General features: G+C 51.2%; 1 protein-coding gene across 1 annotated transcript in view; it reads left to right on the top strand.

Annotated features, from left to right (window-relative positions):
* Positions 1–25,814, top strand: part of LOC123245577 (protein HIRA) — a 50,090-nt gene that overhangs the window by 11,148 nt on the left and 13,128 nt on the right. The window contains exons 5-14 of the mRNA XM_044674527.1: positions 2,036–2,131; positions 2,862–3,022; positions 4,082–4,249; positions 5,583–5,696; positions 7,647–7,717; positions 8,414–8,519; positions 10,137–10,349; positions 11,611–11,696; positions 15,946–16,140; positions 24,141–24,317. Of these exons, the coding sequence (XP_044530462.1) occupies positions 2,036–2,131; positions 2,862–3,022; positions 4,082–4,249; positions 5,583–5,696; positions 7,647–7,717; positions 8,414–8,519; positions 10,137–10,349; positions 11,611–11,696; positions 15,946–16,140; positions 24,141–24,317 (1,387 nt within the window). The remainder of the gene's footprint in view (positions 1–2,035; positions 2,132–2,861; positions 3,023–4,081; positions 4,250–5,582; positions 5,697–7,646; positions 7,718–8,413; positions 8,520–10,136; positions 10,350–11,610; positions 11,697–15,945; positions 16,141–24,140; positions 24,318–25,814) is intronic.

The raw sequence follows: 25,814 nt of genomic DNA, 5'->3' as shown, positions 1-25,814 counted from the left end.
CTCAGCTGGTCTTTCCATGCTCCTTGACATCCCGGTGGCCTTCCTTTGAAGGCCCTCAGGTATCTTCCTTAAGATGTGGCCCCTGATAGGACCATCTCTCTGGTCACAGCAGCAGTAGAGCAGAATGTGAGACACAGCAGTGGTCTGGGCTGGTCTGAGCTGGTCTGGGCTCTGGACCCACCCTCAGCATGTAGACCCCCAGAGGAGGCCTGATTTGCCCCGTGCTTGTGTTGCTCCTGGTTCTCCCCTCTGTCAAACAAATCGCCCCATGACAGCCTTTCAGTGACCTGCAGACAGCTCTCCCACTCTCTTCCCTCTCTTTTTCATCTCTCCATGTTCCTTGCCCATCCTGGTCACCTCCTCCTCCTTAAACTGTGGGGACTAGTTCAGTACACCCAGTTCTCTCACAAGGGCAGCGGACAGACAGTGAGGCTGTTGCTCTCCCATTCCAGGAAACCGTGACCCACTTCTTAATGCAGGCGAAGATCCCATTGGCATTGTTGACTCCCACAGGGGCCTCCTGACTCTTGGAGCTTGTAGTCCCCTAACAGCCTGAGATCTTTTTTAGATGAAATGCTATGTGGCCACTCCTCCCTGTTCTGTACTGAGGAAGTTAATTTATAAAGTTGTTTTGTCCACACCTTTGAGCTTTACTGCCTCCAATGTACTTTTCCTCTAGGCTAGCCCAACATTCTGGTCTGTCGGAACCTTTATGGATCCTCTTCTGTCAGCCAGCACATCAGGTCTTGGTCCCAGCTTAGTCTCCTGGGTAAATTTGACAGAAGTTCTAGCTTCGCTTTTATCCGTGTTACTGATAAAAACTTTAACTAGCCAAACAGGGCCATATGCTGGGGCCCTCCACTAGAGACAGGGACGCCCTTCTACACGAACACTGAACTATTTGTGATTCTTTGGAGAGAGCTTGGGCAAGTCAACATCCTCTTTTTGAGCCTCAGTTTTATGCATATGTGAAATGGGGTGATTGTGAGAAACCTTCACAGCATGATCACAGTGTGAGTTATGGCTCTGAGTGGTTGTCCCTGATCACTGAGCTCCACCTCTGAGATGGGCTTCCTAGTTGTACTGCACCAGATACAAGTGGCCTCCCACTGCGTACACTGTCTAATCCCCGGGAGAAGATCCAGGAACAATGGCTCGTGGTCAGGAAGCTCCCCATTTCCACTAAATGCCTGTTTGCCTGTCTGTTTGGCGTGGTTGGCCTGGGCCTCTGCACTGTCCCCTTTACTACATTGGCCAGCATTTTGTCTACCTTCCACAATACTACAGTTCCTCTCTGCAGGCTCAGTTCTGGGTGCGGGAACTGCTCTCAAAAAGCACCAGGTTTCTGGATGGAGGCCCCTCTGAGCTCAGTTCCCATTTGCCTTGACTAAGTGCCCTAACCAGAAGGTTAGGAGAACCTTCAGGAAGGAGAGGTGACTTTCCAATGGGAAGAAGCCCAAGAGAGCCTCCTAAAGGTGGTGCCACCATCTGATCAAATCTTTGAAGGCTGGGGAGGATTTCAGGTGGAAAGGGCAGCCTGCGAAGCAACACACATGGGCAAAGGTGGGGGCAAATTGAGTCAGCTAGAGCAGATAACTGGAAAGGCAGCCTGGAGGCAGCTCGTGGGGGGCCTTGAAGGCCAGCATGAGGAGTCTAGCTTTAGTCAGTGTTAGGGAAGAGGATGTGTAGCCAGGCACTCGTGGGTCTTGTGTGGGTCACAGATGGGATCTTTTCCATTTCTAAGTTTGTGGTAAGATACTTTTCTTTGGCATCAGATTGATCTGTCCAGTGGTTCCAAATTAGCTTTTAAATCAAGGGGTCAATGGCAAGAGTGCCCAGCACTGGGAGCCAGGGGTTCACTACCGGCCATGCACCTTCCTCCCTGAGCATGCCACATGATGGGCAGAGTTTCCAGCTCTGGCCAATTCTGTATGTGATTAGACACGATCCTCATGGACCTGGAGGGAGCTATGCTCTTTGACCTTGGTTTGGGACACTGCCAGGGAATTGTGACCCCATCCTGTCTTCTTTCTAGACGTGATGGATGTTGCTTGGTCTCCTCATGATGCCTGGCTCGCGTCCTGCAGTGTGGATAACACTGTTGTCATCTGGAATGCTGTGAAATTTCCAGGTATGAAACTTTTGCTCAACCCTTCTCTGTGCTAAGGTGGGAGAGAGGAACAAGTATTTCTGTTGGCTGCTCTGCCTCAAGACTCTTGAGTTTCTGAGGTGGTCCCATTTCACTAGAAAGGAGAAGGGGCCCTATGCAGCCTTAGGTGTATGCCTGACACAGCAGGGCCCAATCCTGGGCTCTTCATGCATCCATTCAGCTCTATAAGCAGCTCCCAGAGAAAGGAAGCAGCCCTGGCCAGAATGGTGCCAAGAGAGGTGGGGAAGGATTGCTGACTAGCTCTTAGCTCAGTCTTATCCTTGATGGGCCGCCCTGCTGTTTATCTCCTGGCTCTGAGAAGCCTTGATCCCATAGGAGATGATCAGAGCTAGAAGCTGGTCAGGGCCTGGCTCTCCTAGGCCACAAGGTAGCCTGCAGGCAGCAGTGTCACCAGCCCCACTTTGGGGATGCTTCCATAATTGCTCTCTCAGTCAGTACCAGCTCTCTGGTTCCATCATCCCAGGTGGACAGCACATTTGGACACCCTCTGCCCTTACTGAGGGGATCAGATTGGTTTGCTGTTAGCCTGCTCTCCTGGGAGCTCTGACTTCAGAGGAGCTGGGGCCTTAGTTGTGGGGCTCGGGGTCTTAGCTTCACCTCACTTTACTAAATAGTCTTCTTTCCTGAGACTTCATACTCAGTCAGCTAGGTTTGGCTTTTCACAGTTTCCTGATTTTGTCTTGTTTCATAGAAATTCTTGCCACTTTACGGGGCCATTCTGGTTTGGTGAAAGGGCTGACCTGGGATCCTGTTGGGAAGTATATTGCTTCTCAGGCTGATGACCGTAGTTTGAAAGTGTGGAGAACCATGGACTGGCAACTGGAAACAAGCATCACCAAACCCTTTGATGAGGTAGAGACTGTGTGGTCCGAGCTCTGCCCCCGCTATGTTGTTGGGTCCATGAGTGGCTTCCTGACCTTCTCTGTCATGTCTGCAGAGATTCCTATGGTCACAGATGAAAATATGGGCTCCTTTCTCTGACATTCGGAATCCTCTCCAGTCAGGCTGTACCTCCCTTTGTAGCCTTTTCCAGAAGTCATGCTCCAGGCAGATGGGCTTGGCTGGTCTCTAGTCCTGGATCTTGTCCTGCATTCTCCTCCTCTCTGCCTTTGTATTCATTATCGCCACCCCTGGAACCGACTGTAGCCCTCCCTGTCCAGGCTCATCCATAAGCCCCCATTGCTCTTTCTGGGGCTACCATTATGAACGGTGTAACTTTGAGCATTGTCCTGGGCTCCCTGACTTCCAAGGCCTTTTTCAGCTCTAAAATCCTAGCCTTATTGGTATTTTAGAGGAATACCCTGAAGTGATTGGGAAAAGAAATGACATGATGCATATTCCATGTTCGTATTCTGTGGGAAGTGCAGATGTCCTCGCCTCTGCCTGCCCACATCATGCCCTCTCGCCCACAACCTGGGCCCAGCAGTTCAACTGATCCCTAAAATCTTAGTGCCTGGACAGAGTGGTGACTGGTGCTTCCTCTGCCGTCATCTCTACCAGCCTGGATCTTTGCCTTCCCTCTTGTCTGCTTCGATAGCTCTCTCGTCCACTGCCAGATAGGACTTGGACTTTAGGGATGTGCCAGGTGATCCTAGCTGCTGCCCTGCTTCCCTGTTGTGCCATCCTGAGCTCACATGACAGGTGTTGGCTGTAGGGTAGTGATGTCTTGAACAGCGTTCGTGTTTAACAATGTTGACTGCTTTAAGTTGCCCTGGCTGATTGCCCCCCTCTTCCAGAGTCAGGCTCCAGGTATGTTTATTAAATCCCTGCTAGGTGAGCCCCACAAGGAGATGGCTGCAGCATCAGGGGCCTCCTTTTGTCTTTCGTGTGTGCTCCCCACAGGGAGCCGCAGTAGGGGGTGGCTTACTGTGGCCTGTTGCCTTAAAGGCTCTCTTCTATCTTTCTCGGCAGTGTGGAGGGACGACCCACGTTTTACGTCTCAGCTGGTCGCCTGATGGACACTATCTGGTCTCTGCTCATGCCATGAATAATTCAGGACCTACTGCTCAGATCATTGAGAGGGATGGCTGGAAAACCAACATGGACTTTGTGGGCCATCGGAAGGCAGTAACGGTGGTGGTGAGTTTGCCCTGGTGTTGAGAAATGGCTCCAGCCACAGTGGGATGCAGGTGGGTGACTACAGCTTCCATGGGACCACAACTGAAAAATGCTTTGTCCACCTCAGGGTGCTACAGAAGTGTTGGAGAGAAGGAAAGAAATGGAGCCAGGGGTGTTTCAGAGAGAATGCTCCCATAGAGCGAGACATTGCCAAGGGCCAATTTTCTTCTCTACCAGACTTCTGCTGCTGAATGCAGCCTTTTGGAAGCAGTCCAGTTTCAGTGCTGATGATTAAGGGAAATTACTAGGCCTGCAGGGGAGACTACCTGAGTGGGAAAGAGCACCCAGATCCCAGGGCAGAATGAGAGGCAGCACCCAGCCAGCCATGGAGGGAAGAGGGCAGACTTTAGGTCCAAATTGTGCCCTGGCGTGGTGCCCAGGGACTGGCTACATCTCTTCCCCTAGCCCCATCTGTGCCACAGCGGACCTAGATAGCAACCAAACTACAGGATAGGGGGCCATCCCCATCTCTATAGGATTGATTATAAGGAGGCAGTTGTTGGAATATAAGGAGGCAATATAAGGATGGAAACCCCAACTGGTAGGGGAAATCTGGCTAGGAGAACTGAGCATCCTGACCTTGGGTGTGGCTCAGCACAAGAACGGGGACCCCCTGTCCCTTTGACTTAACCCTCAGGCTTGATTTACCTGCTCTGTGCTTGCTCTGGACTCTAGAAACCTTCGCCCTTCATCTGGTGTCCCAAAGTAGTCACCCCTCTCTTTCAACCTTTCTCTTCCCAATTTTAGCAAATCTTGTAGTCCTTGGATATGAGCATGCTCGGGGTCCCCAGCCTCCTCTGTAGCATGAATGTGCTGCCCACCTCAGGGTGTGGGGAAGGCTTTGCCCAGATCTCATCAGCACCATGGCACTTCTTTTGAGGGTGCTGTAGGCAGCATGGCAGCAGAGGGTCAGACTCTTTGAGATGGGGCTGAGAACTTCAAAAGAGTAGGAGTCTAGGCATGGCCTTTAGGACTATGAAATTCCCTGGTTGGTTTGGAGACAAGGTGTTTGTTCCTGCTGGCAGTCCAGGGCAACTGGCATGGGCCATGGCTAGAGGGCACCCTCTCACCTGCCCAGCCAGGGCCTTGGGGGATCAAAGGAATGCCCCTTCCCATAAATCTCATTAGTAGAACGGGCTGCCCATGCATGCATTGGTCCAGTAGGACTTTCAAGGATGTGGGTATTGCCTCTGACAGGCCTCAGGGGCCCGGGAAGATGAAGAGTTAACTGGTATTTAAGTGTCTTTGGGACAGGTGCTTACTGGGGGTCTTTTTTTTTTATGTTTGGATCCAGAAATTCAATCCCAAAATCTTCAAGAAGAAGCAGAAGAATGGGAGCTCAACCAAGCCAAGCTGCCCGTATTGCTGCTGTGCCGTCGGCAGCAAGGATCGGTCCCTCTCTGTCTGGGTGAGTCGCCAGAGGCTGGGGCTGGCTGGGGCTGGGAGGCGAGACCTGCACCTGGAACAGGAGGGCCCTCTATATTGAGTGTCTTATCAGGGTCACACAGATAGTGACAGAATTGAGATTCTAACCCGGGGCTTCTGAACCCAGCCCCAGCATCTTTTCTATGGGTTGTGCTGCCTCTCCTGGGCTGTCCCGAAAGGGATCCATGAGGTAGCCTGGGCTAGGGAGTGAGGCTCTGGTCCCCCTGGTGAGGCTGATGGGCCCTCTGCTCCCAGCTGTCTGCCAAGCCTCCTTTTCTATCACCCCCACAAGAGGAAAAGAGAAGCCTTGTGCTTCGGACACTGCTCTATGTTTTCCTCTGGTCCAGTTGACTTTTTGAGTGCCCAAGTAAGCCAGGAGAAGTCACTATGGCTTTTGGGGAACCCTCATCGCCTTGGACGTACCCTTTCCGTTAACACAATCTCAAGGAGCCAACCTAAGGGGCAGTGGCATGAACATTGGCATGGCCTGCTGCTGAGAACACAGGCCAATTCAGGTGGGCTCTTGGGAGGTAGCTGAGTGCGGGCTGTGATATGCACCAGGGTTTGAGGGCTGGCATCAGAAGGCCCCCTCTCTTCCCACAGGGAAGTCTGACTAGACCATGACCATTGATTGGGCTCCTGCTGTGGGCCAGGCCCTGTGAGTGGCCGACCCGAATATAGAGGTCGCCCCCAGGCTAGTGGGGGAGATAACAGGCAAATGGCTCCAGACATAGTTACCTGTACTGTGTGTGAGCTTGGACAAGCCAGCCCTAGACAGGGAGAAGGCCCTGGAATGAAGATGGGAAGGCTTCCTGGAGAAGGCAAGATTTGAGTTGAGATTTAGAGGAAGCCAAGGAGGTCTGAGTGAGATGAGGAACAGGGAAGAGAGCTCATGGCCAATTGCCATTTTTTCTGTAAAATATGAAATTCTCCTGGTTCTTGGCTGAGGGAGAGGAGGCAAGGGAGCCACAGGAGACCTGAGGATGTTGAGGTGGTCTGGAGGAGCTGTGTGGATGGTGGCAAAAAGAAGTAAAGAGGAAGGTGTTTGCCCAGAGGGCTTCGGTCTTGGCTCTGCTGCCTGCTCCAGGCGACTTTTGGCCAGTTCAAGTCTTCAGGCTTCAGATCGCAGGTGCTGTAGGCAATCTTGCACCTTGGAGGCATTAACCAGTATGAGGTTTGCCGGTGTGGAGAATGAACAGCCCTGCTCTCTGGCCTGTCCCTCCATGCCCAACAGAGCCACGGGAAGGGAATGGGCTCTGGATTCAGCTTCTTGGGACCTTTTTTTATGTTTAACTCAGTTAAAAGCCCATCAAGAGTGTGTCATTGTAGCACCGCTGGGCACCATGGAGAGACTCAGTGTATGATGACTTTGGCTCTAGTGCTGGCAGGGCCTTTAGAAGCCATCTAGTCTAGCTGTCCTTTTACAGTTGAGGAAACTGAGGCCCTGAGAGACTCAGTGACTTATCCAGAGTCACTTGGCTGGTCAGGGTCAGATGATCTTCCCTCCCTACAAGGCTGGTGCTCCCCTCACATTCACTGATACCTGGCAACCTTGCTGTCAAGGCTGCATGGCACAGCCCCTGGAGAGCCAGGCTCGGGGTCAGCAACACCTGGATTTGCCATCCCCCTGCTGCCCAGCTTGGGCAGGTGGCAATCCCCTGCATTGGCAAGGGTGACCTCAGCACTAACAGAATCCTTTCATTTCTGGGCCCTGGTTTCTTGGTGACTGAAAGAATGAGGATTTGTCTAGTAGTGGGCAGAGAGGGCACCACTGGACTCAGACCCAACTGTGTGCCCAGAGGCTCCCGGGAGATGCCACCGCCAGCTCCCCTCATTCTTATTCTTGGCGCTTCCCCTGCCCTGGAGGTGAGAGATAGCCTGGGGATTTCTCCCCTTCCTGGTCTCCCTCAATTCTCTCTTCCTCTCCTGCCAGCTCACGTGTCTGAAGCGGCCCCTAGTGGTCATCCATGAGCTATTCGACAAGTCGATCATGGACATCTCTTGGTAAGATGGATGTTCTTCCTCTGCAGACATTCATGTGATCTGACTATGCAGCGCTCTGCCCCGAGCTCCACTGTTCAGGCATAGCTTGTTGGCTCCTCTAGGTTGGGGAGCCCCAGGGGCCAGGCTTTATGTGCTTGGTGACAATCCTGGCATACACCCAGGCTGCCATCTGACTCACAGAGAAGGGCACACTATATAACAAGACTGATTTACTGTGAGACTCCTGGAATGCCATTGTGTACCCGACCTCGAGTCTAGTGTCTGCATGGCAGGGATGGTGGGGGGAGCAGCCACAAAAAAGAGCTCTGTCCTGGCTCCCTGGGGACCCCCTCAGCCTCTGAAAAAGGAGGATGACCAAAGATCCTGGAGTTCTTAGACTCCCAGATTTGGAGTCAAGAAAGTCCTGCCTCGACTTACTAAGCATGCTGAAATGGGTGGTAAAATCCCCTGGCTTCTGAGGCTGTTTGATCATCTGTAAAATAGGGTTCCCAATCCATGGGACTCCCAGGACTATGGTTGGGATCCAGCAAGGCAAGATCAGTGAAGTCTTGGCAAAGCCTCACATCCCACCCTGGTAGCTCCTCCAAGGCCTTCAGGCTGCCTGGGGGTGGGCGACCTCATTGCTGTCAGGTAGCTTCTCATTAGGTGAGGGGCTGACGACTCAAGGAAGAGTCTATGACTCTGATTCCTTTGCAGGACTCTAAATGGACTCGGCATCTTGGTGTGCTCTATGGACGGCTCTGTGGCCTTCTTGGATTTCTCCCAAGATGAACTTGGGGATCCCCTGAGCGAGGAGGAGAAGGTACTGAGTTGGCCCCATTTTTTTTGTCTCATTCTCACCTGGGGGACACTCAGCCTGCTGGAGCTCAGGCTCCCCTAAGCACCATACCTTGCCCTGGGATCACAGACCACCCAGCATCTCAGGGGGAAAAAGCCAATAAAGAAGCCTTCTCCTGGCTTAGTCTCCATCCTCCTCCTCTCTCACATGTGCTTTTTCCTACTTGGAAGTGGCAGTTGCCCATCTAAGAGACTGTCTTCCTGCAGGAGGAGTTCTATGTGAGGCAAGACACAAGGAGAGTGTGATGCTTGCTCTCAAGGAACTTGTATTCCCCCCAGATTTCCTAAATATGTTTTGATTTTACATCTACTACTTTCCCTATTCACTCTTCCTCCTCCTCCCAAAGAACTCTCATAACAAAGATTAAAGAAGGAGAAAAAGCAGAGTGGCTCGGTGGCTCAGGGGATAGATCTCTTAACTTGGAGATGGGAGGTCCTGGGTTCCAATGTGATCTCAAGCACTTCTTTCCTGTGTGACCCTGGCCAAGTCACTTAACCCCATTGCCTAGCCCTTACTGTTCTTCTGCTCTAGAACTAAAACTTAGTATCAATTCTAAGACAGAAGGTAAGGATTAAGGGGGGGAAAGAGAGAAAGTTGAACAAAACTCTCCAGTACATTGGCTATGCCAGATACCCCGAGACTGCTCTGTCTCTGCTAGCCCCTCCTCCCCACAGAGAAAGGGGGCTTCTCTTTTCTCTCCCACCTGTGTATTTGGAGAGGTCAGACGCAGACCAGTCAAGCCAGAGCCTTTGAGAACCCAGGCTCCCCTCTCTCTGGCAAGGAGCAGACTGCTAGGTCTTTGGTGGGTGACTACTCCTTGAATGTAGTTCAGAGAAATCTCCTTGTAAGTCTGCCACTCCTTGGAGCCCCTCTTCAAGCTGGTTTTAATGGGCTCATTGAGGGGACAGGCCCAAGACTCCTAGGACATCTACCCTCAGCTCCAGAGATGCTTTCCCACCCAGATCTTTGGGCCCCTGCAGAGTCACTTTAAGCCTCATCCTCTGCTCAGGGGAACTTGCGTTGGGAGAGGCATCCTTTGTTGAGCCTGCTCTATTAATTAGACCTTAGCGGACAGGAATATGTCAGAGCCTCCAAGGTGGTGGCTTTTGATTAGAGGAAGGGGGAAAGACCATAAGGGTTCATGGCATCCAAGAAGAAAGGAGAGACTGGTAGCACCCAAACTCACCCACCTGCCAGGGTCTAGTCTGTAGGTAGGCTGGAAGAGGCAGGGCTAGCAGGCCCGTGGCCTCGGGAGGCTTCTATGATGGGTCCCCTGCAGAAGCTGACCCAGAGTGCTCTGGGCTCTATTTCTCCTCTCAATAGCAGTAACAGAGCTTTGTATTCCTGATTATACATGGAGAGAGGCAGGCTGTGACAGGGTCAACTCACTCTGTGACCTTGGGCAAATTCCCTCTCTCTGAGCCTCAGTTTCCTTACCCCAGTGGTTGGGCAGAAAAGCCTTGTCTAAGTGTTCAGTTGGAAGCAGCTCCTTCAGATGTGGCCATCTCAGTTTGAAATAGCCCTTGAGGTGGGGACACTGATGCTGGGCCCTTACTTGTTGAAGCTTCTTTTTGTTTTCAGAGCCACATTCATCAGTCCACCTACGGGAAGAGCCTTGCGGTGATGACGGAAGCTCAGCTCCCCACCACCATAATTGAGAACCCCGAGATGCTCAAGTACCAGCAGAGGCAGCAGCAGCAACTGGGTCACAAGAATGCAGCGTCCCGGGAAGCTGGCTCCAACCCCAAAGTGGCCAGCATGGTGAATGGGGAGAGCCTAGAGGACATCAGAAAGGTGGGTCTCACCCCAAGTCCCAGTAGAGTGAGGACCAGGCCCGGCCAACAGAGGTGTGACTTAAGCTTCTTCTGTCTTCAGGCCAATCCTCAGGGGTTCATGTCTGTGCCAGGCATGTGGTGGGCCCTGCCCTTGGGGAGCTTCCTTTCTCCTGAGAGATCAAACCATACCAGAGAGAATGATCTGAGCTGGCCAAGGATTGAGGGCTGAATCCTGGAGCTCACTGCCTCTATCATTGGGATCTGCATTGATCCCAAAGTGAAGCATGTTGAGGCAGGGCTGCCTGGACAGCCTGGGAGCTGGACCTTGAAAGGCGGCAATGATCAAGAGGGGGGACGAGGAGGATGACTGTCTGAGGCAGATGAGGAGGCCAAGGTGGGGAAGTCTCGGGTCAGGAATGCTAGCAAAGATGAGATAGCCCAGCCCCAAAGGTCTAAAAGGCCTGGCCCGGGGAGGCCAAAGCAGCAGTGGGAGTGTACTGACAGCCTAATAGGGCTTGATGGAGGAAGATGAGTCAAAGAGAGTTTGGGGGATTGATGGGGCCAGTGACAGAAGAAGAAAGGAATGCACCCACCTGTGGCTGACTCATTCCCATTCCTTCCTCACTGATTGGTATGTCCTTTGTTGTCTGTCTTCATCTGGGACAGGAGTTACTTAACCATTTTTATGGTCTGGACCCCTCCTCAGAGTCAGGGTTTTTAAATATCTTAAATAATATCTTAAGAGAAAACATGTTGAATTCCCAAGGTGTGACCCCTGCTGTCAAGGTAGCACTGTGTAAGGATTGCTGAAAAGACGGGAGTCACAGATCCCATTGCAAGAATCCCCGATCTCAAAGGACCTCACACTCAGCCACCTCACTTGCTTTCTGGGTTAAGCTAAGAAGTTAGGAAAAGGAAATAATATTATTATTCCTAAATAAGTCCCCTTGGAGAACCTCCCAAGTCTCTCTGAAAACATACCTTTTTACCTCAAAAGCGTCTCCTGGAACTGTTCTTTTCAGTTCACCTAGTAAATCCTCCTGTTTACCTAACAGTCCTGGGAGGAATGGCTGAAGCTTTAGTCAGGTTGATTTCCTGGACTTGGTGGCCTAGTGTTCGTAGCCCTGTGGTAGCCCCTCATACTTACCTGGGATACTTGTCAGCAAATCAGTTTGCTCATGATGACAGAAGAAAAGGCAGTCCTGTCCGTCTGCTTGGGCAGTTGTTGGGGATTGGCAGAAGGGGGCATTCCATTTCACTTGCATGTTTTCCCTTGGCAGAATCTCTTAAAGAAGCAAGTGGAAACACGGACAGCCGACGGCCGCAGGAGGATCACGCCCCTCTGTATAGCTCAGCTGGACACTGGGTACTCATCCAGGTTTTGGTTTTTTTCTTTTACCTGTGGAAGATTTAATCGGATCTATTAGGGGTCTGCTTGGAGGATGCAGCATTGCCTTCTCAAAGTCCTCAGGCTGTCGATGTGATGAAAGTGCTCTCCTGGATCCCACTGCACCCTCCCTCTCTGCTAGCCATTTTTCTTGGGCACAGGCCTTGGATCCCGACACAAATCACTTAAGGCGGCTTCCCAGATTTGGTTCAGTTGAACCTGCCATTGACAGATGAATTCTTTAGCCTGGAGAGGTGATAGGGCCCCCACACTTTACTCCCTCCCACACTGGCTGTTCCCTCATTCTAAGGATCTGCTTTGACCTTGTGGCCATCATCTCATAGGCCTTTTATTCTGCTTAATTTTTGATGGTAGCCACAGGATCCCAGAATGGGGGACAGGAGCATAGCTGTTATCTAGTCTTCCTGTCTTATTTCCCAGAGCAGGAAACAGCGGCTCTTTCTATGGACAAAGACCTTCATCCATTCGAGGGACCAGTAGCTAACTGAGCCAGAATACAAACCCAGGTCTTGGATTGCTGAGCCTGGTGCCCTCTCCACTAGGAACCCTATTAAAACTCTGGGCCCTGATCATGCTCTTTCCACTTCTGGATCATATCCCATCATCCTCAGGACTGATCAGGAGGGGACTGTGCCCCAAGGACTCTCATTCTGGAATGATCTGTGGAACAGCCTTGTCTTTTCCCTGTTGTTTCAAAGCAGAGGCAACAGCTTCCACGGGTTGTGAGTCCCCCATCCTGGAAGGTGTACGGGCAGAGCCTGCCAGGATGACCCTTTGTCTGAGACATTGTAGAGCTGCTCTGACATGTCCATCTCAGACCTCCACCCCCAGCAGCCAGGCTCAGACTTGGCATGGTAGCCAGATGTGAATAGGGCATCCGTGAATTTATCCCACCCTTCTTGATTGAGGCCTGTTTGAAGGTTCTCCCACCTCCTCGTCACCGAGCACTGAGAAGTCTTTCTTCCTGATAGGACCTTTGATCTGAATAGAAACCACACTTTGACCCAAGCATGGATCAAAGCTGTCATCAAAATCAAGGGGTCTCTGTGTGTGTGCATGTGTGTGCATTTGCCATTTCCTCCTCGGAGGCTCGGCCTCCTTTCAGACCAGTAGTCTGTCCTGAACTGGCCAGCTTCCTTCTCGCTTCAGACACGTAGAGCAGGACAGCTGGCACAGGTAAGAGGGAAGGAGAGGAAAAGGAGCAGAAGCCTAATGAGCTCCCCTCTGAACCCTCCTGTCCATGACTAGAATCTGGGAGCCTGTGGTTCGGACTTGCTGCAGTAAGGTTGGGGCCCTGGCTTCCCCCACAGCGGTTTACAGAGCCCAGCCAGTGTTGGATCAGGTTCCACAACGACGGTCCCAGGGAATGTGCCCTTCACGAGGGTCTGTAGCATGGAGGCGACATCTGTTTGCATCTCTAGAATTCGAGATCCTTCTTTTCAAGGATACTGATGACAACGACCAAAAATTCCTATTTCTGAAGTGCCTTTCCTTACAAGGACCCTATGGAATAGATCACGTAGAGATTTAGGGTCGAAGCCCCTTTGACAAGGCTCAGAGAGATCATATGACATTCTCAAGGCCCCGCAGCGTCAGTGACCTCTCCAGACTGGCTCTAAGGCCAGACTGGGCAGTGCCAGATTTTCACTACTGGGCAGTGCCAGATTTTCTTTACGATGGGATGAGGTTGTATTCACACACCTGACTGGCTCCAGTGGACTCACCCTCAACAACTCCCCTGGCATGCCCAGCTTCCAGGGCTTTTCACTGTTAGATCCTTCCTCATTGCCCTAGCAGAGTCGGGCTGCCAGGATCCTTTAGGCACTGGGTACATGACCTTGGGAGGCAGGGGCTGGCCCCCTGCTGTCTGGTGGAAACCCTGTTGACCTGCTTAGCTGCCATCATTTGTGCTCTGGTGGCCCCTGAGTGGGAGTGCAGGCTAGTCCTACTTTGTCGGGAGGGACAGGAGGAAGAGAATTCAAGCTAGTGACTGTGCAGTAGACCCTGCCATAGAGAATGCTTGCTCTTGTCCAGCAAGGCCGTCATTATAGAATGTTCAGGCTGGAAGGGTCAGAGAATGGACAACATCATAGACAGAAGGGACTTGAGAACATGGAATGTTGGAGAGGGAAGGACCTGAGAACAGAGAATGCCAGAGAGGAAGACCAGCAGCTTTAGCCTAAAATGTCAGATTTTGAAGGGATCTTCCTTGGATGATAAAAGGTAGAATGTCCAGTCTAGGACAGAGCTAAGAAGTCATCTTGTGTTCCCCTCCTTTATTTTCTAGAGAAGGACACAGAAGCCTAGGGTGGGAACGGGATTTATTCCCATTTTTACATGGCTCAGTTATGGCCCAGCTAGGACTCCCACTGTGGCCTCCTCCTGGCCAGAACATTGATTCCTAGGGCCCCATGCTGGTTTATAGGTTCTCCCATGCTCCTGTAGGAAAGGGTAAGAAACTTGTTTGTTTCTCTTTCTTGAAATGGTTGCTGAGTAGACCAGACCATCTCAGACCTGCAGGTGGTGGTGACCAAGCTCCAGTAGCTGAGAGGTCCTCCCTAGGCCTGGGACCCTCCAAGGCTTCCTTTTCCACCTTGACCAGACAGAGGCTTCCCACAGAAAAGAGCTTCTATTAGACTCTTGAAGGTGACATTTTCATGAGATGAAGACCTTGTTTCATGGTCTTCTCTTGTGAGCCCTTGCTAGGCCACAAGCCCATTTTCCTTTTGGAAGCTAGAAAACTCTGGAGAGGAGAACATGGGCTTTGGGGGTGTCCAGACCCCAGCCCTTTCCAAATCTGAAGCAGTTCTGTGGTGAGATCTCAGACAGATGTAGGATGGGGGAAGAATTTCCCTGATCACTCTAGACTTGACTCTTGACACTCATTTCTCATGGCCTTGCTCCTAGTTCTCTGTGCCAAGATGTGGCAGTCGCACCAAGGACTTGCCTTTTTTTGGTCCCCAAGGCCATGCCAGGCTCTATACGCTGTATGCGTTTAATGAGTGTTTGAAGACTCTGTGGGTCAGCCCACAAGCATTCATTAGATGCCTTCTGTGCACTTGTACCCAGGAGAGAAACAGGAAAAGGGTGAGGCCTTCCCTGAGAGAGCTTGCATTCCTCAGGGAAGATGGCATTTAGGGACAGAGTCTGTGTGGAACAGATAAAGAATGGGCATAAATAAGGTCATTCTGACCAGAAGGTTAGTGGCATTTGGGGTACCTCAGGGCAGACTTTAAGTGGGAGGAGCCCTCTGAGCTGAATCCTGAAGGAAACTAGTCATTCAATGGGCGATGGTGAGGAGGGAGACCACTCCAGGCATGGGAGAGAGCCAGGACAAAGGCCCAGAGATAAGAAACAAAGTATTGTGTGTGAGGACAGAAAGGTGATTGGTTAGCCTGGACCCAAGTGTGTGCATAAGGAGGCTGGGGAGGTGGTAGCTTGTGCAATTACGGCTTGGAGCCATCATCATTCATGTGGCCTGTTGGCTGCTTGTCAGGATGGCAGGTGAAGGAGGCTGACTCCACTGGCTGATTAGCCTAGGCAGCCCAGGCCAACCTGGGCCTCATCCACGTGGAGGCTCCCTACACCCATTGGGATGGATATCCATGTTTGCCTCTTGGGATCCCATGCTTGGGATGACAGTGCCTATGATCAGAGGCCTTCCAGCTTCTCAGGAACCCTGGGTTACCTTGAGACACAGGAAGAGGCTTGGGAGGCATTACCTTCGTTGGATACCCCCAGAGTTGTCTTTGACTCGGAGGCCTAAAAGTCGAGAGACCTAATTGTGTGTGTGCACATGCATGCTTGTGCTCATGTGTGGCCACTGACAAGGCACTGAATTTTTCTCTGCCTCAGTTTTTTGGGTATGAAGTGGGAATAGAGATCCCTCTGCTCTCCTTTTGCCTGACTGTGGGATCTTGTAAAGCCTGAGGTAGCTTTTAAGCTGCAAATATGGTCCCTCAGAGAAAAGGCTTGGGGGGGCCCCCTTTATCGGGCAGCTCCCTCTTAGCTTTCTGGGGTCGGTGATGGTTCCATCCAGGGAGGCTGAATGTCCAAACCAGGCTCTGCTCCTTGAGGCTCAGGAGTCACACCAGGTTGAATAAAGGTTCCCACTACCTGAGTTCCTTTCATGCTAGACAGGATGGAGAGTGGGCTTGTTCCAGCATTGCTGCTGGGTCTTAAAGGGACGTATTCTGTTTCTGTGCAGGGACTTCTCCACAGCCTTCTTTAATAGTATTCCTCTCTCGGGATCGCTGGCGGGCTCCATGCTGTCTTCTCAAAGTAACCAGCAGCTCCTGGCACTAGATTCCAATGCCACCAACTCCCTCGGCACATCAAAGCCTTCCTTGGAGCCTGTGGCATCAAGCTTGAAGCCCGCGGGGGATGCCATCAACAAAGACAGGTCAGTCCACAGACATGGCTGACACAAGGCTTCCATCCCTCAGCCACTTGGGGCCCTGAATATCCCATTTGGACACAAAGCCTCGTTTCAGAATGCTCTCAAAGGCATGGAGGTAGGAAGTGAAGAACCAGGAAGGCCAGGGATGTAGCCTGAAAAATGCAGGGAGCAAGGAAGATGGGAGAGACCAGACTGGAAAGGGAAAGGAAGCCACAATGGGAAGAATTGTAAAAAGCAGACAGTTTCTATTTGGTCCTTGAGGTGATAGGGAGGTGGTAGTTTGAGGAGGACCATGGCACTGTCGGGCATGCCCTTGAAGACCATCCCATTGGCAGCTAAGAGGTGATGAGCCCAAGTCAGCTGGGGCCCATGGGATGAGAAAATGAGGAGTCCAGGAGAATGGAAGAGTGGGATCCTATGGGATAAGGATGGGGCTTTAGGCACTCAGAAGCAATAGGGCAAGAAGAGAAATAGGGGTGACAGAGTTCTCTTCTGGCATCCATTTCCAAATATCCAGTGGGCAGTCACAGGCCCCTGACTAGAACTAGGTATTGGATAGGAATTAAACCCAGAAGCTACAGGTGTCAGTACAACAGTGGCTGAGACTGGTTTAAGAGCCAGAACTTGATGAGCTAGTGGTAAAAGGAGATGGACAACCAAGAGAGAACAGATGTGAGAATGAGAGAAGGATCCAAGATGGGCTGGCAGCAGGCCAGAGTGGCTAACAAAGCTTGAAGAGGAGGAGGAGGGGCAAGATATTCCTTAGCGTGAGGGGAGATTCTCAGCTGAGAGGGAAGGAGAAGAGAGAAGGGGGCAAGAGGGGGCCAGACAGTGGGGAAGAGTCAAAGTATTGCTTTGCCAAAGAGGGGGCCCGAGTGCTGTGATGTCCCTGGGCCTCTAGTCTTTAACTCATCAGGAGCAGCAAGGTGCTCGTGTGCCATCTTCCCTGCCCCTTGGCAGTGCGTTCCCCATTGGTAACTTTTGTCCTGTGCTTTTCAGTCTAAAAGTTCAGTGCTTTTCAGTCAGCCTTTTCTATGTCAGAGAAGACAGACCCTAAAGCAGGAGTGAGCCACTTGTCCTCAGCAATCTGGGAGCAGCCAGCTCCTCTCCTTTGACCCAGCCCGTAGTATCCCAGGCAGGCCTGTCCCCATCCATCCCCTGGCCCTGCCTGAAGTTCTTAGGGCTGGAAGAACGTAGACTACCTGAGCAACTTCTTCTGTCCTCAAGGAGCTGATGTTCTTGGAGGAACCATTTGAACACAGAGAAGTTCATCAGAACACTGCAGAGGAAGTCCTTGGTGGAGGGGTTCATTAGCAGCTGCCCATGGGGCAGGGAGGGTCCCAACCCCCAGGATGGAACTTGAGGGGTTCAGGGGCCTGGCCCTGTGGAGGTACCCTCCCCGATCTTACTGCCTCCTTCCATAGGGAGGGAGGAAGGAAACAAGGAAACAGATGTTGATTAAGCACTTACTGTGTGTCAGGTGCTATGGGAAGCCCTTCACAGGCATCATCTCATTTGATTCTGTAACAACTTTGGGAAAGAGGTTTTAGTTAAGGAAATTGAGGCAGACCAGGGGCAGAGTGACTGGGCCAAGGTCACATAGCTAGTAAGTATGAGCCACAGTTAACTTGGGGCTTCCTGCCTTCTGTGTCATGTACCTGCTCTTTTGAATGGATGTTTTGATCATGAAGTTGGTTGCTAAGCTTCCTGTCTATCCACATGAAATATATTTTTTACCCACAGCATATTTTTCTGAATACTTTTTGTTCTTACACCCCCTGCATATTTCAGGCCCCCACCTCCCTGCACTTCCCAGAGAACTCCTCAGGGACCATGTTTGCCTTATTTCCTCCAGGGCTTAACACAGGGCCTGGGTCATAGTTAGACCATAATAAGTGCTTGGTGAGTGGCAGACTTTATGAAACATTGAGAGACAGAGAACCATTTCATTGGAAAAAGTTAACACAGTGAAGAAAGGTAATCTACTGCCCCCACCCCCAGGCCACCATCATTTCGTGCTCCCTCTGGGGATCCCCACCCCCCAGTCATTCCAATGTTACAGCCTCTCGGCTCCTTTGGACCAATCCCCTTTACCTAGACCCGAGTTTTCTCTTTGCACGTTGAGCCTTTCTTTTCTGAGAGTTTCCCATGCTTCTCAGAATCATTCTATCCTGTGGCATTTCAGGATGGGGAGCTTCCTTTCTCTGACCCCGAATTGTTGACATGCGCTTCCCCAAAGTAGCGTGGCCATCTGGCTGGTCCAGCCTGCAAGTCCAGGCCATCGCCACCCTAGCAGCAGCTCCACTTGTTGGTAAGAAAGAGCAGAAGAGAATCTCCTCCTTCCTGGGTTTTCCTTTTGAAGAATGAAATGATTGTGCTGAGTCAGGAAATCATGAGCACCCCAGCTTTGGGCAGAGCATGCTGCAGGTGGTGTACAGATCACTGATTGATAGAAGCCCACCATCATTGCTTTCAGGCAGTTAGTTAGCATGTATTAATCACCCACTGTGTACCAGGAATGCAAAAGACAGCCCTGCCCTCTGAGCAAGCTCAGGACAAGAGATTTAGGAAATGATTAAAGGAGGAAAAACACTAGAAGAAAGAGGGGCTTCCTGGAGGAGGTGGGATTTTAGTTGAGACTGATACAAAGGTCAGGCAGAGCAGAGAAGGGGGAGCTTTCCGGGCATGGGGGACAGTCAGAGAGAATGCCTAGAGTTGGGAGAGGGAGTTTCTTGTTTATGGAATAGGCAGAGGGTCAGTGTTAATGGATCACAGAAGAGCAAGGTGGGAAGGGGCTGGGTTTTTGAAGGGCTTTCTGTACTGGACCCTGCAGCCATGGCAGTTTACTGAGTAGGGGGAGGGAGGGCTTAGTCATGATCACACCTTTGGTTTGGGAAATGGAGGAAAACGAACCAGAGGAGATAATTCAATCTAAGGGAGCAGATGAGATTCCCAAGTGATTAGTCTAAAGGGAAGAGAGAAGAGGGCCCAGGACAGAGCCCTGAGGGACCCAGCTAGAAGGCGCCTTCTGTAGGAGGACCCAGCAAAGGAGGGAGCAGTCAGAGAGGTAGGAGGGGAACCAGGAGAGAGAAGCGTCCTGAAAACCAGTGGTCAGCAGTGCCCCCAGGCTGCAGAGCGATCATGGAGAAGGAGGTTTGAGAAGAGCCCATTGCATTTGGCAACTAAGAGATGATTATTACTTTGCGAGAACAGTTTCAGGGGAGTGATGTGGTCAGAAGCCAGATGGTCGGGGTTAAGAAGAGAGAGGAGAGACTTCAAGGGCTTCAGCCACAAAGGGCAGAAGAGAGAGGACGATAGTTAGCAGGGATGGAAGAGCCGCGGCTGGGTGTTTTCAGGACAGGGAGGCATGTTTGTGGGCAGAAGGGAATGAGTCAGGACAGAGGGAGAGACTGAAGCCGAGTGGCCGAGGGAAGGCGGTCATCTGTTGGAGGCGAAAGGGCATCACTTGAGCCAATAGACAGGTCAGCCTTGGCGGAGGAAGACGGCCTCCTCGTGGGAGAAAGGTGGATGAGGAGGAGGTGGCCGAAGGCATCTGAGCAAGCAAAGGAACAGGGAGAAGAGAGTGAATGCCTCCATTTTTCTGTAAAACGACACGATTCTCAGCGAGAAGTTTTCTACTGAAAGTGGCATTGGACACCCTGAGAACTCCACAGCCTGCTCAGGTTTTTTTTAAAGATGCATGTAAAAGGTGGAAGCAAAGGCAGGCCACATGGCTGAGACAGAAGGGTGCCCCCGTGGTGCAAATGGTGTTAGAAGCTAGGAGTTCTGACCACATGGGTCTGCTGGGGACAAACAGAGAAGTCTGGGTTTTTTTAAATCCTTCCCTTCTGCCTTAAAATCAATACTGTGTATTGGTTCTAAGGTAGAAGAGCTGTAAAGGCTATGTAATGGGGGTTAAGTGACTTGCCCAGGGCCACCTAGCTAGGAAGTGTCTGAGACCAGATTTGAACCCAGGACCTCCTGTCTCCAGGCTTGACTCTCTATCCCCTGAGCCACCTAGCTGCCCCCTGCTCACTCTTCACATATACATGGGATTGTGATCACTGATTCCAGAGGAGATAAAGCTGCCTATTTCTTACTATGTTTCTGTCTTCACCAAGGACAATGACCTTTGAATTGGACAGGCCAGACCAACAATGGCCAACTTGAGAGGGGTACACCTGAGAGATGGCCAGAAAGCCCCAAACTGCTTTGGGTGAAATCTGTCCTCAGGTACTAAAAAATCCCGAGGTCAGGGATATTTGAAAGATTGTGGAATCAGTTGCTATAGTTGCCAAGACTCCTCATAGTGTGAAAAATATTGTTCTCCCACGTGGAGAAACTGCCACTTTTTTATGGGTGCAGCGTGGTATTTTACTTGTTTCGTGTGTTAAATAGGATCAGAGTTAATAAAAATAAATGTTTAGGGTGATGCAATCATTGAGGAATGACTGTAGAATGGACCAAATAGAAACCAACGATTCCATGAGATAACAATAATTTTTTTTAAGTCAATAGACAGAAAAGAACAAAAGTAAAGTATCCCATAGCAAGCTAGACAGCTCACTGGATAGAGTGTTGGAGTCAAGAAGACTTCTTTCTGAGTTCAAATCCAGCCTTGGACACTTACCAGCTCTGTGACCCTGGTCAAGTCACTTAACCCCATTTGCCTGAGGTTCCTCATCCGCCAAATGATCTGGAGAAAGAAATGGCCAACTACCCCAGTGTCTCTGCCAAGAAAACCCCAAAAGGGGTCAGGAAGAGTCAGACATGACTGAAATGTATGAACAACAATAACAGTTTCCAAGCAAAAACAACTGACCTGGAAAACAAGAAGGAAAAAAAAAATTTAAGAATCACTGGACAGCCTGAATACTGTGACCAAAAAAAGAACCTAAACGTGATGTTTCAAGAAATCTTAAACTTCCCAGATCTGTTAGAACCAGAGAGCAAAGCAAAAAGAGAATCCGCTGATCACATTCTGAAAAAAAAAACCCAAAGTGAAAACTCACGGGAACGTAACAGCCAAGATTTAGAGTTTCTAGGACAAAGGGGAAGATTTGCAAATAGCCAGAAAGGAAGAAATCAGCTACAGTGAGCCATTGCTCCGAAGGAGCAGAGAGCTGGCCATCAGATGTGTCAGAAGGCAGGGGGTAGAAGAAGGTTAACATGAAGAGGCAGCCTGTAGGCCCTCGAGGAGAAGAAGCCTCTCACATCATCTCTTCTCTGGGGACATGATATCTCTCACTGCTCCTTCTCGACCCCATCACCATCCAGGGTCCTAGAGGGAGTCTCCCTAGCCAGAAGGCCTGGAGTCACCCCTTTGTGTCCGTGATCTTGAAAGAAGACCAGAAGGGACCGACAAGAGGAGGCCATCAGGTGGAGAGCAGAGAGGAGAGTTAGGGATGTCCCATGTAATCAAGGCGTGCGTGCACAGAGGAGTCTGTAGTGGTTTTCCTTTGGACTCAAAGGGGAATGAGAGAGCTATGCTGGGGTCAGTGGCCACCACGAGCTTGGAGGCTTATGGCCTGTGGCCTGTGTGAACGTGGGGATAGAGGCATCTTGAACTCTGCGTGTCTTTGGAACTTACAGTTGGGCTCTGTTCAGAGAGCATCCCTTTGGCGTGGGCTCCCCATGCTCGATGGTGCGGGGCCAGCATCTCCCGTGGCTCACAGTCCATGCCAGAGTTCTGTGGAGAGACCTTGAGAGTGTCCTCGTTCTGCTGCCTCGGACCTCACGTGAGCTGCTCTCTGTTGGGCATTCGAACAGTTGGCCAGCTGTACGCTCTGCAGTAGAGTGAATGCTTGACAGAGAATAGCACCGGAGTTATGAAGACCAGAGATGGAATTGGAGTCAGACACTAACTAGACGGTGATGGGATCCTAGACAATTCACCTCTCAGCCTCAGTTTCTCCAAAATAGGCTTCACTCACCTCACCAGGCTGGTGGGGGTTCATCTCCAAGAATGTCTAGAAAGTGGTTGGTAGCCCTTAGAGTCCTCTTAATCCCTCCCCCTCATTGTGGAGCTTCTCCTCTGTGCCTTCTCTGAGGAGAGGCTTCCCATTCTCAGAGACTCCGTGGGCCCAGAGAACAGGCAGGAGAGAGGACATCCTCCTCAGCTCAGCAGGATCCAGTGCTGCGGACAGGAAGAATAAGCCGGGGCTCGCGGCCCAAGGGGAGGGACAGCAGGCACAGCTACGCACAAACAAGGCTGAGACAGGAGACATTGGGGGCGTGAAGAGCAAGAAAGCTCCCGCTTTAAGGGGGACTGAGAAAAAGCTCCGACATAGGGGAACACTTGGAGAGTCAGCAGGAAAGCAAGTTTAGCCAGGCTTAAGAATGCGTGAAGTCACGTTAGTCATGGCCGATGAGAGAGAAAGTCAGGGCACGAAGGCCTTAAAATGGCAGAGGCAGGAGATACTAAGTGTGCAGAGTAGATAGAAGCAATTGGAGCTCGTCGAGTAGGCAACCCATTGATACAGATAGGAAAATGGAGGCTCCAATTACGTGACGCAGATGCCCAGTCACCCTGCTAGAAAGTATCAGCTGGAATTTTCATGTTCTCTAAGTCCAGGATGTGTGGAGTAACTATCTCCTCTATTCCTGCCTTAGCCACAAGGAAAACGAGGAGCGATTGGCCAAATCTGGGTACAGCTCACTCCCAGGAAGTCTGCCTTCTGAACCTGGGGCGCAGCGAGCCATTCCGTCGGATCGAGTTTTTGTTTCATCCGCATACGCACTCTTCTAACATGCCCCTTTCCAGTTCTTCCCGTTACTGCACAAGAATAGATCATCCTTTGGGGGGGGCAGGGTTGGCAGCAGTTTGGGGCATATTTCTGGAAACTTAAATCTCCATTATTAATTGACTTACTCTCATGCTTAGGGGAGGAAGAAGGGAACCAGCATTTATAAAGCACCTACCGGGTGTCAGGCACTGCTCTCAGGGCTTTTTACAAACATCTCATTTGTTCTGCACGACAACCTGGACAAGTTGGTATTATCATCACCCCCATTTTGTAGATGATAAAACTGAGGCAAATAGGTTGAGAGACTTGGCCAGGATCTCCCAACTAGTAATTGCCCGAGGTCAAATTTGATCTCAGGTTTTCCAGACTAGAGGCAGACATTCTGGCTCTCTCTGGTGGCCACACTGACTGATGGAACCTTCATTCCTGGGCCAATAGGACATGCTTCAGAAAAGCAAGGTGTTCCATCACTGTTAAAACAAGGTACAGGGGACAGCTGGGTAGCTCAGTGGATTGAGAGTTAGGCCTAGAGACGGGAGATCCTGGGTTCAAATCTGGCCTCAGACACTTCCCAGCCATGTGACCCTGGGCAAGTCACTTGACCCCCATTGCCCACCCTTACCGCTCTTCTGCCTTGGAACCATTGCTTAGTATTGCTACCAAGACGGAAGGTAAGGGTATAAAAACAAAAACAAGGTAACAATAATTGCAGCCATTTCTGTGAGGGATGCCTAATGCAAGCAGGATGACTCATTACGTCCATTTTACAGGTGAGGCCACGCTGATGCAAAGAGGCCCAGGGCCAACTCTCTGGGATTTTCCCATCCCTAAAGACAAAGTGGGGAAGGGAAGGTGGCCATGGAGAGGAGAGGGGAAATGAGCCACCCTTTACCATCATGAGAGAATCCAGTCCAGGGTAAAAGGACGTAGGCATGTGATAAGTAGCCCGGCGCTGACTTACAAACCTTTCGTCTCTCCTAAGTTCTTACGTTTCATTGTTTTCAAACAAGCGCCAGCAGCACAATGGCCGTTTCTTAGAGGTGGACACTGGTCTCGTGTCTGTGGGAGAGACCGTACGTAACGGAGGTGCAGACTGACCAAGTGCTGGGGCAGCCCGGCCTGATTTTTAGAGGCTCTGGACTGTGCATGTGCTCTTTGGAGGGGAGACGCGAGGCGCCACCTTCTGTCGGGCTCCTCTGGGCCAGGGGCTTGTTGGGGACTCTGAGGTTTGACTCTTTCTCTCCTTTCCTCCCTCAGTGTAAATGCTACCTCGGCTGCAGCCGTCCCTCCCACATCCTCAACCTCTGTGTTAACAACCCCATCCAAGATTGAACCAATGAAAGCGTTCGATTCCCGATTTACTGAACGATCCAAAGCCACCTCAGGGACCGGGCCTGCCACAATCACGAATGTGAACCAGACTGCCGTGGACCGGTAAGGCATGGGGAGATGAGTTGGGGAGAAGAGTCTGGGAATGGAGAGGAGAAAGTCCATGCAAGTAGATGGACCCCTCCTCCACTTGGGCCTCCTCAGGCTTGTGTGCTGCAGAGTATATGAGGGGCCACTGAGGAATTCACTTCCATAGGGACTATGTGCCCTGGGCACCAGGCTATAAGGAATGATAGAAGGGGTAGTTAGGTAGCTCAGTGGCTAGAGCCAGGCCTGGAGATGTGGTGTCCTACATTCAAATGTGGCCTCAGACACTTCCTAGTTGTGTGACCCTGGGCAAGTCACTTAACCCCCATTGCCCACCCTTACCACTCTTCTGCCTTGGAGCCAATATATAATATCACTTCTAAGATGGAAGGTGCAAGTTTTGAGAGAGAGAGAGAGAGAGAGAGAGAGAGAGAGAGAGAGAGAGAGAGAGCGCAAGAGAGCGTGTGCGCTATATTTTGGAACTGGTGAGAGCAACTCATGTAGCTTGATTGGGTGGCAAGTCGGATAGTAATGGGGAGAGCAAGTAGATGTTGAAGGAGTGGAGGCAGCCATGTAGGGAGAAGGAAGAGACATGAAAGATGGGAGCCAGACAAACGAGGGAGGCTTAGGCATGCTGGCAGCCATCAGAGGAAGAGGCAGCAGCCGAGGAGAGTTGGAAGGTGGGAGCAGTGCATGTAGGAAGGGAACCCCCAGAGAGAGGTGAGCCTTGGCCAGAGGAAGGGCTGAGAATGTCCCAAGGAGCAGGAAGAATGAGGCTAGGCGTGGGGAGTAGGGGACAGGAGGGCACTCACCATTTCTGAGCTTTCCATGGTAGGGACATGAGGCCAATTGTTGGAATCACCATCTCCAAACTGACCTAGGAGGACCTTAGTGCCAAAGGATTGGCCCCATTTTGTAGCCACCTAACAAAGGCTTAGGAGGACAAGTGGCCGCCTCTCTGTGCTGGGGCTCTTTGCGCTGTGGCCAATTCTGCCATGCTTGCTGGGGGTTCTGAAGATCTGCCCCTTTTTTCACCAGCCCATAGAATTTCTCCTTTTATGGTCCTTTTGGTTATGCTATTGAAGGGATTGAACTCTAGTAATAGCCTTATGCCAGAACGTGACTTCACTTCCTTAAATGTTCTTTCCTCTGCTAATTGTCCCAGCTGCCTTGGGCTCTGTGGACTCCTGGAGAACAAAGGTACTCCTGGCACCTGGTGGTATTCAAGCCTCATCTAGACCCTGGGCCTCGTTGCCCCCCCTCTCAGTCTGTGGCCAGCCATCCCCCTTTTCAGTCAGTGGAGCTGGTGATCAAGGTAGGCCACGTTTATGCAGAAAACCTTTTCAGCTTTCCCCAGTGCTGTGAGGTTAGCCTTCAGCAGGTAGTGGACAGGCTCTGGTGGCCCAAAGATCTACTGGGGCCACTCCAGGCGCCTGTAACTTGTGCTTTGGCAGAAGATCAGGGCCAGGACTCCAGGTGGCCAGGCCAGGTGAGCTTGTGGGGCCTTTGCCTCGA

Source organism: Gracilinanus agilis, chromosome 1, assembly GCF_016433145.1.
Source record: "Gracilinanus agilis isolate LMUSP501 chromosome 1, AgileGrace, whole genome shotgun sequence".
NCBI classification, from domain to species: Eukaryota; Metazoa; Chordata; class Mammalia; order Didelphimorphia; family Didelphidae; genus Gracilinanus; species Gracilinanus agilis.
The sequence above is the reverse complement of the archived record's forward strand: the minus strand, read 5'-3'. Positions and strand labels throughout refer to the sequence as shown.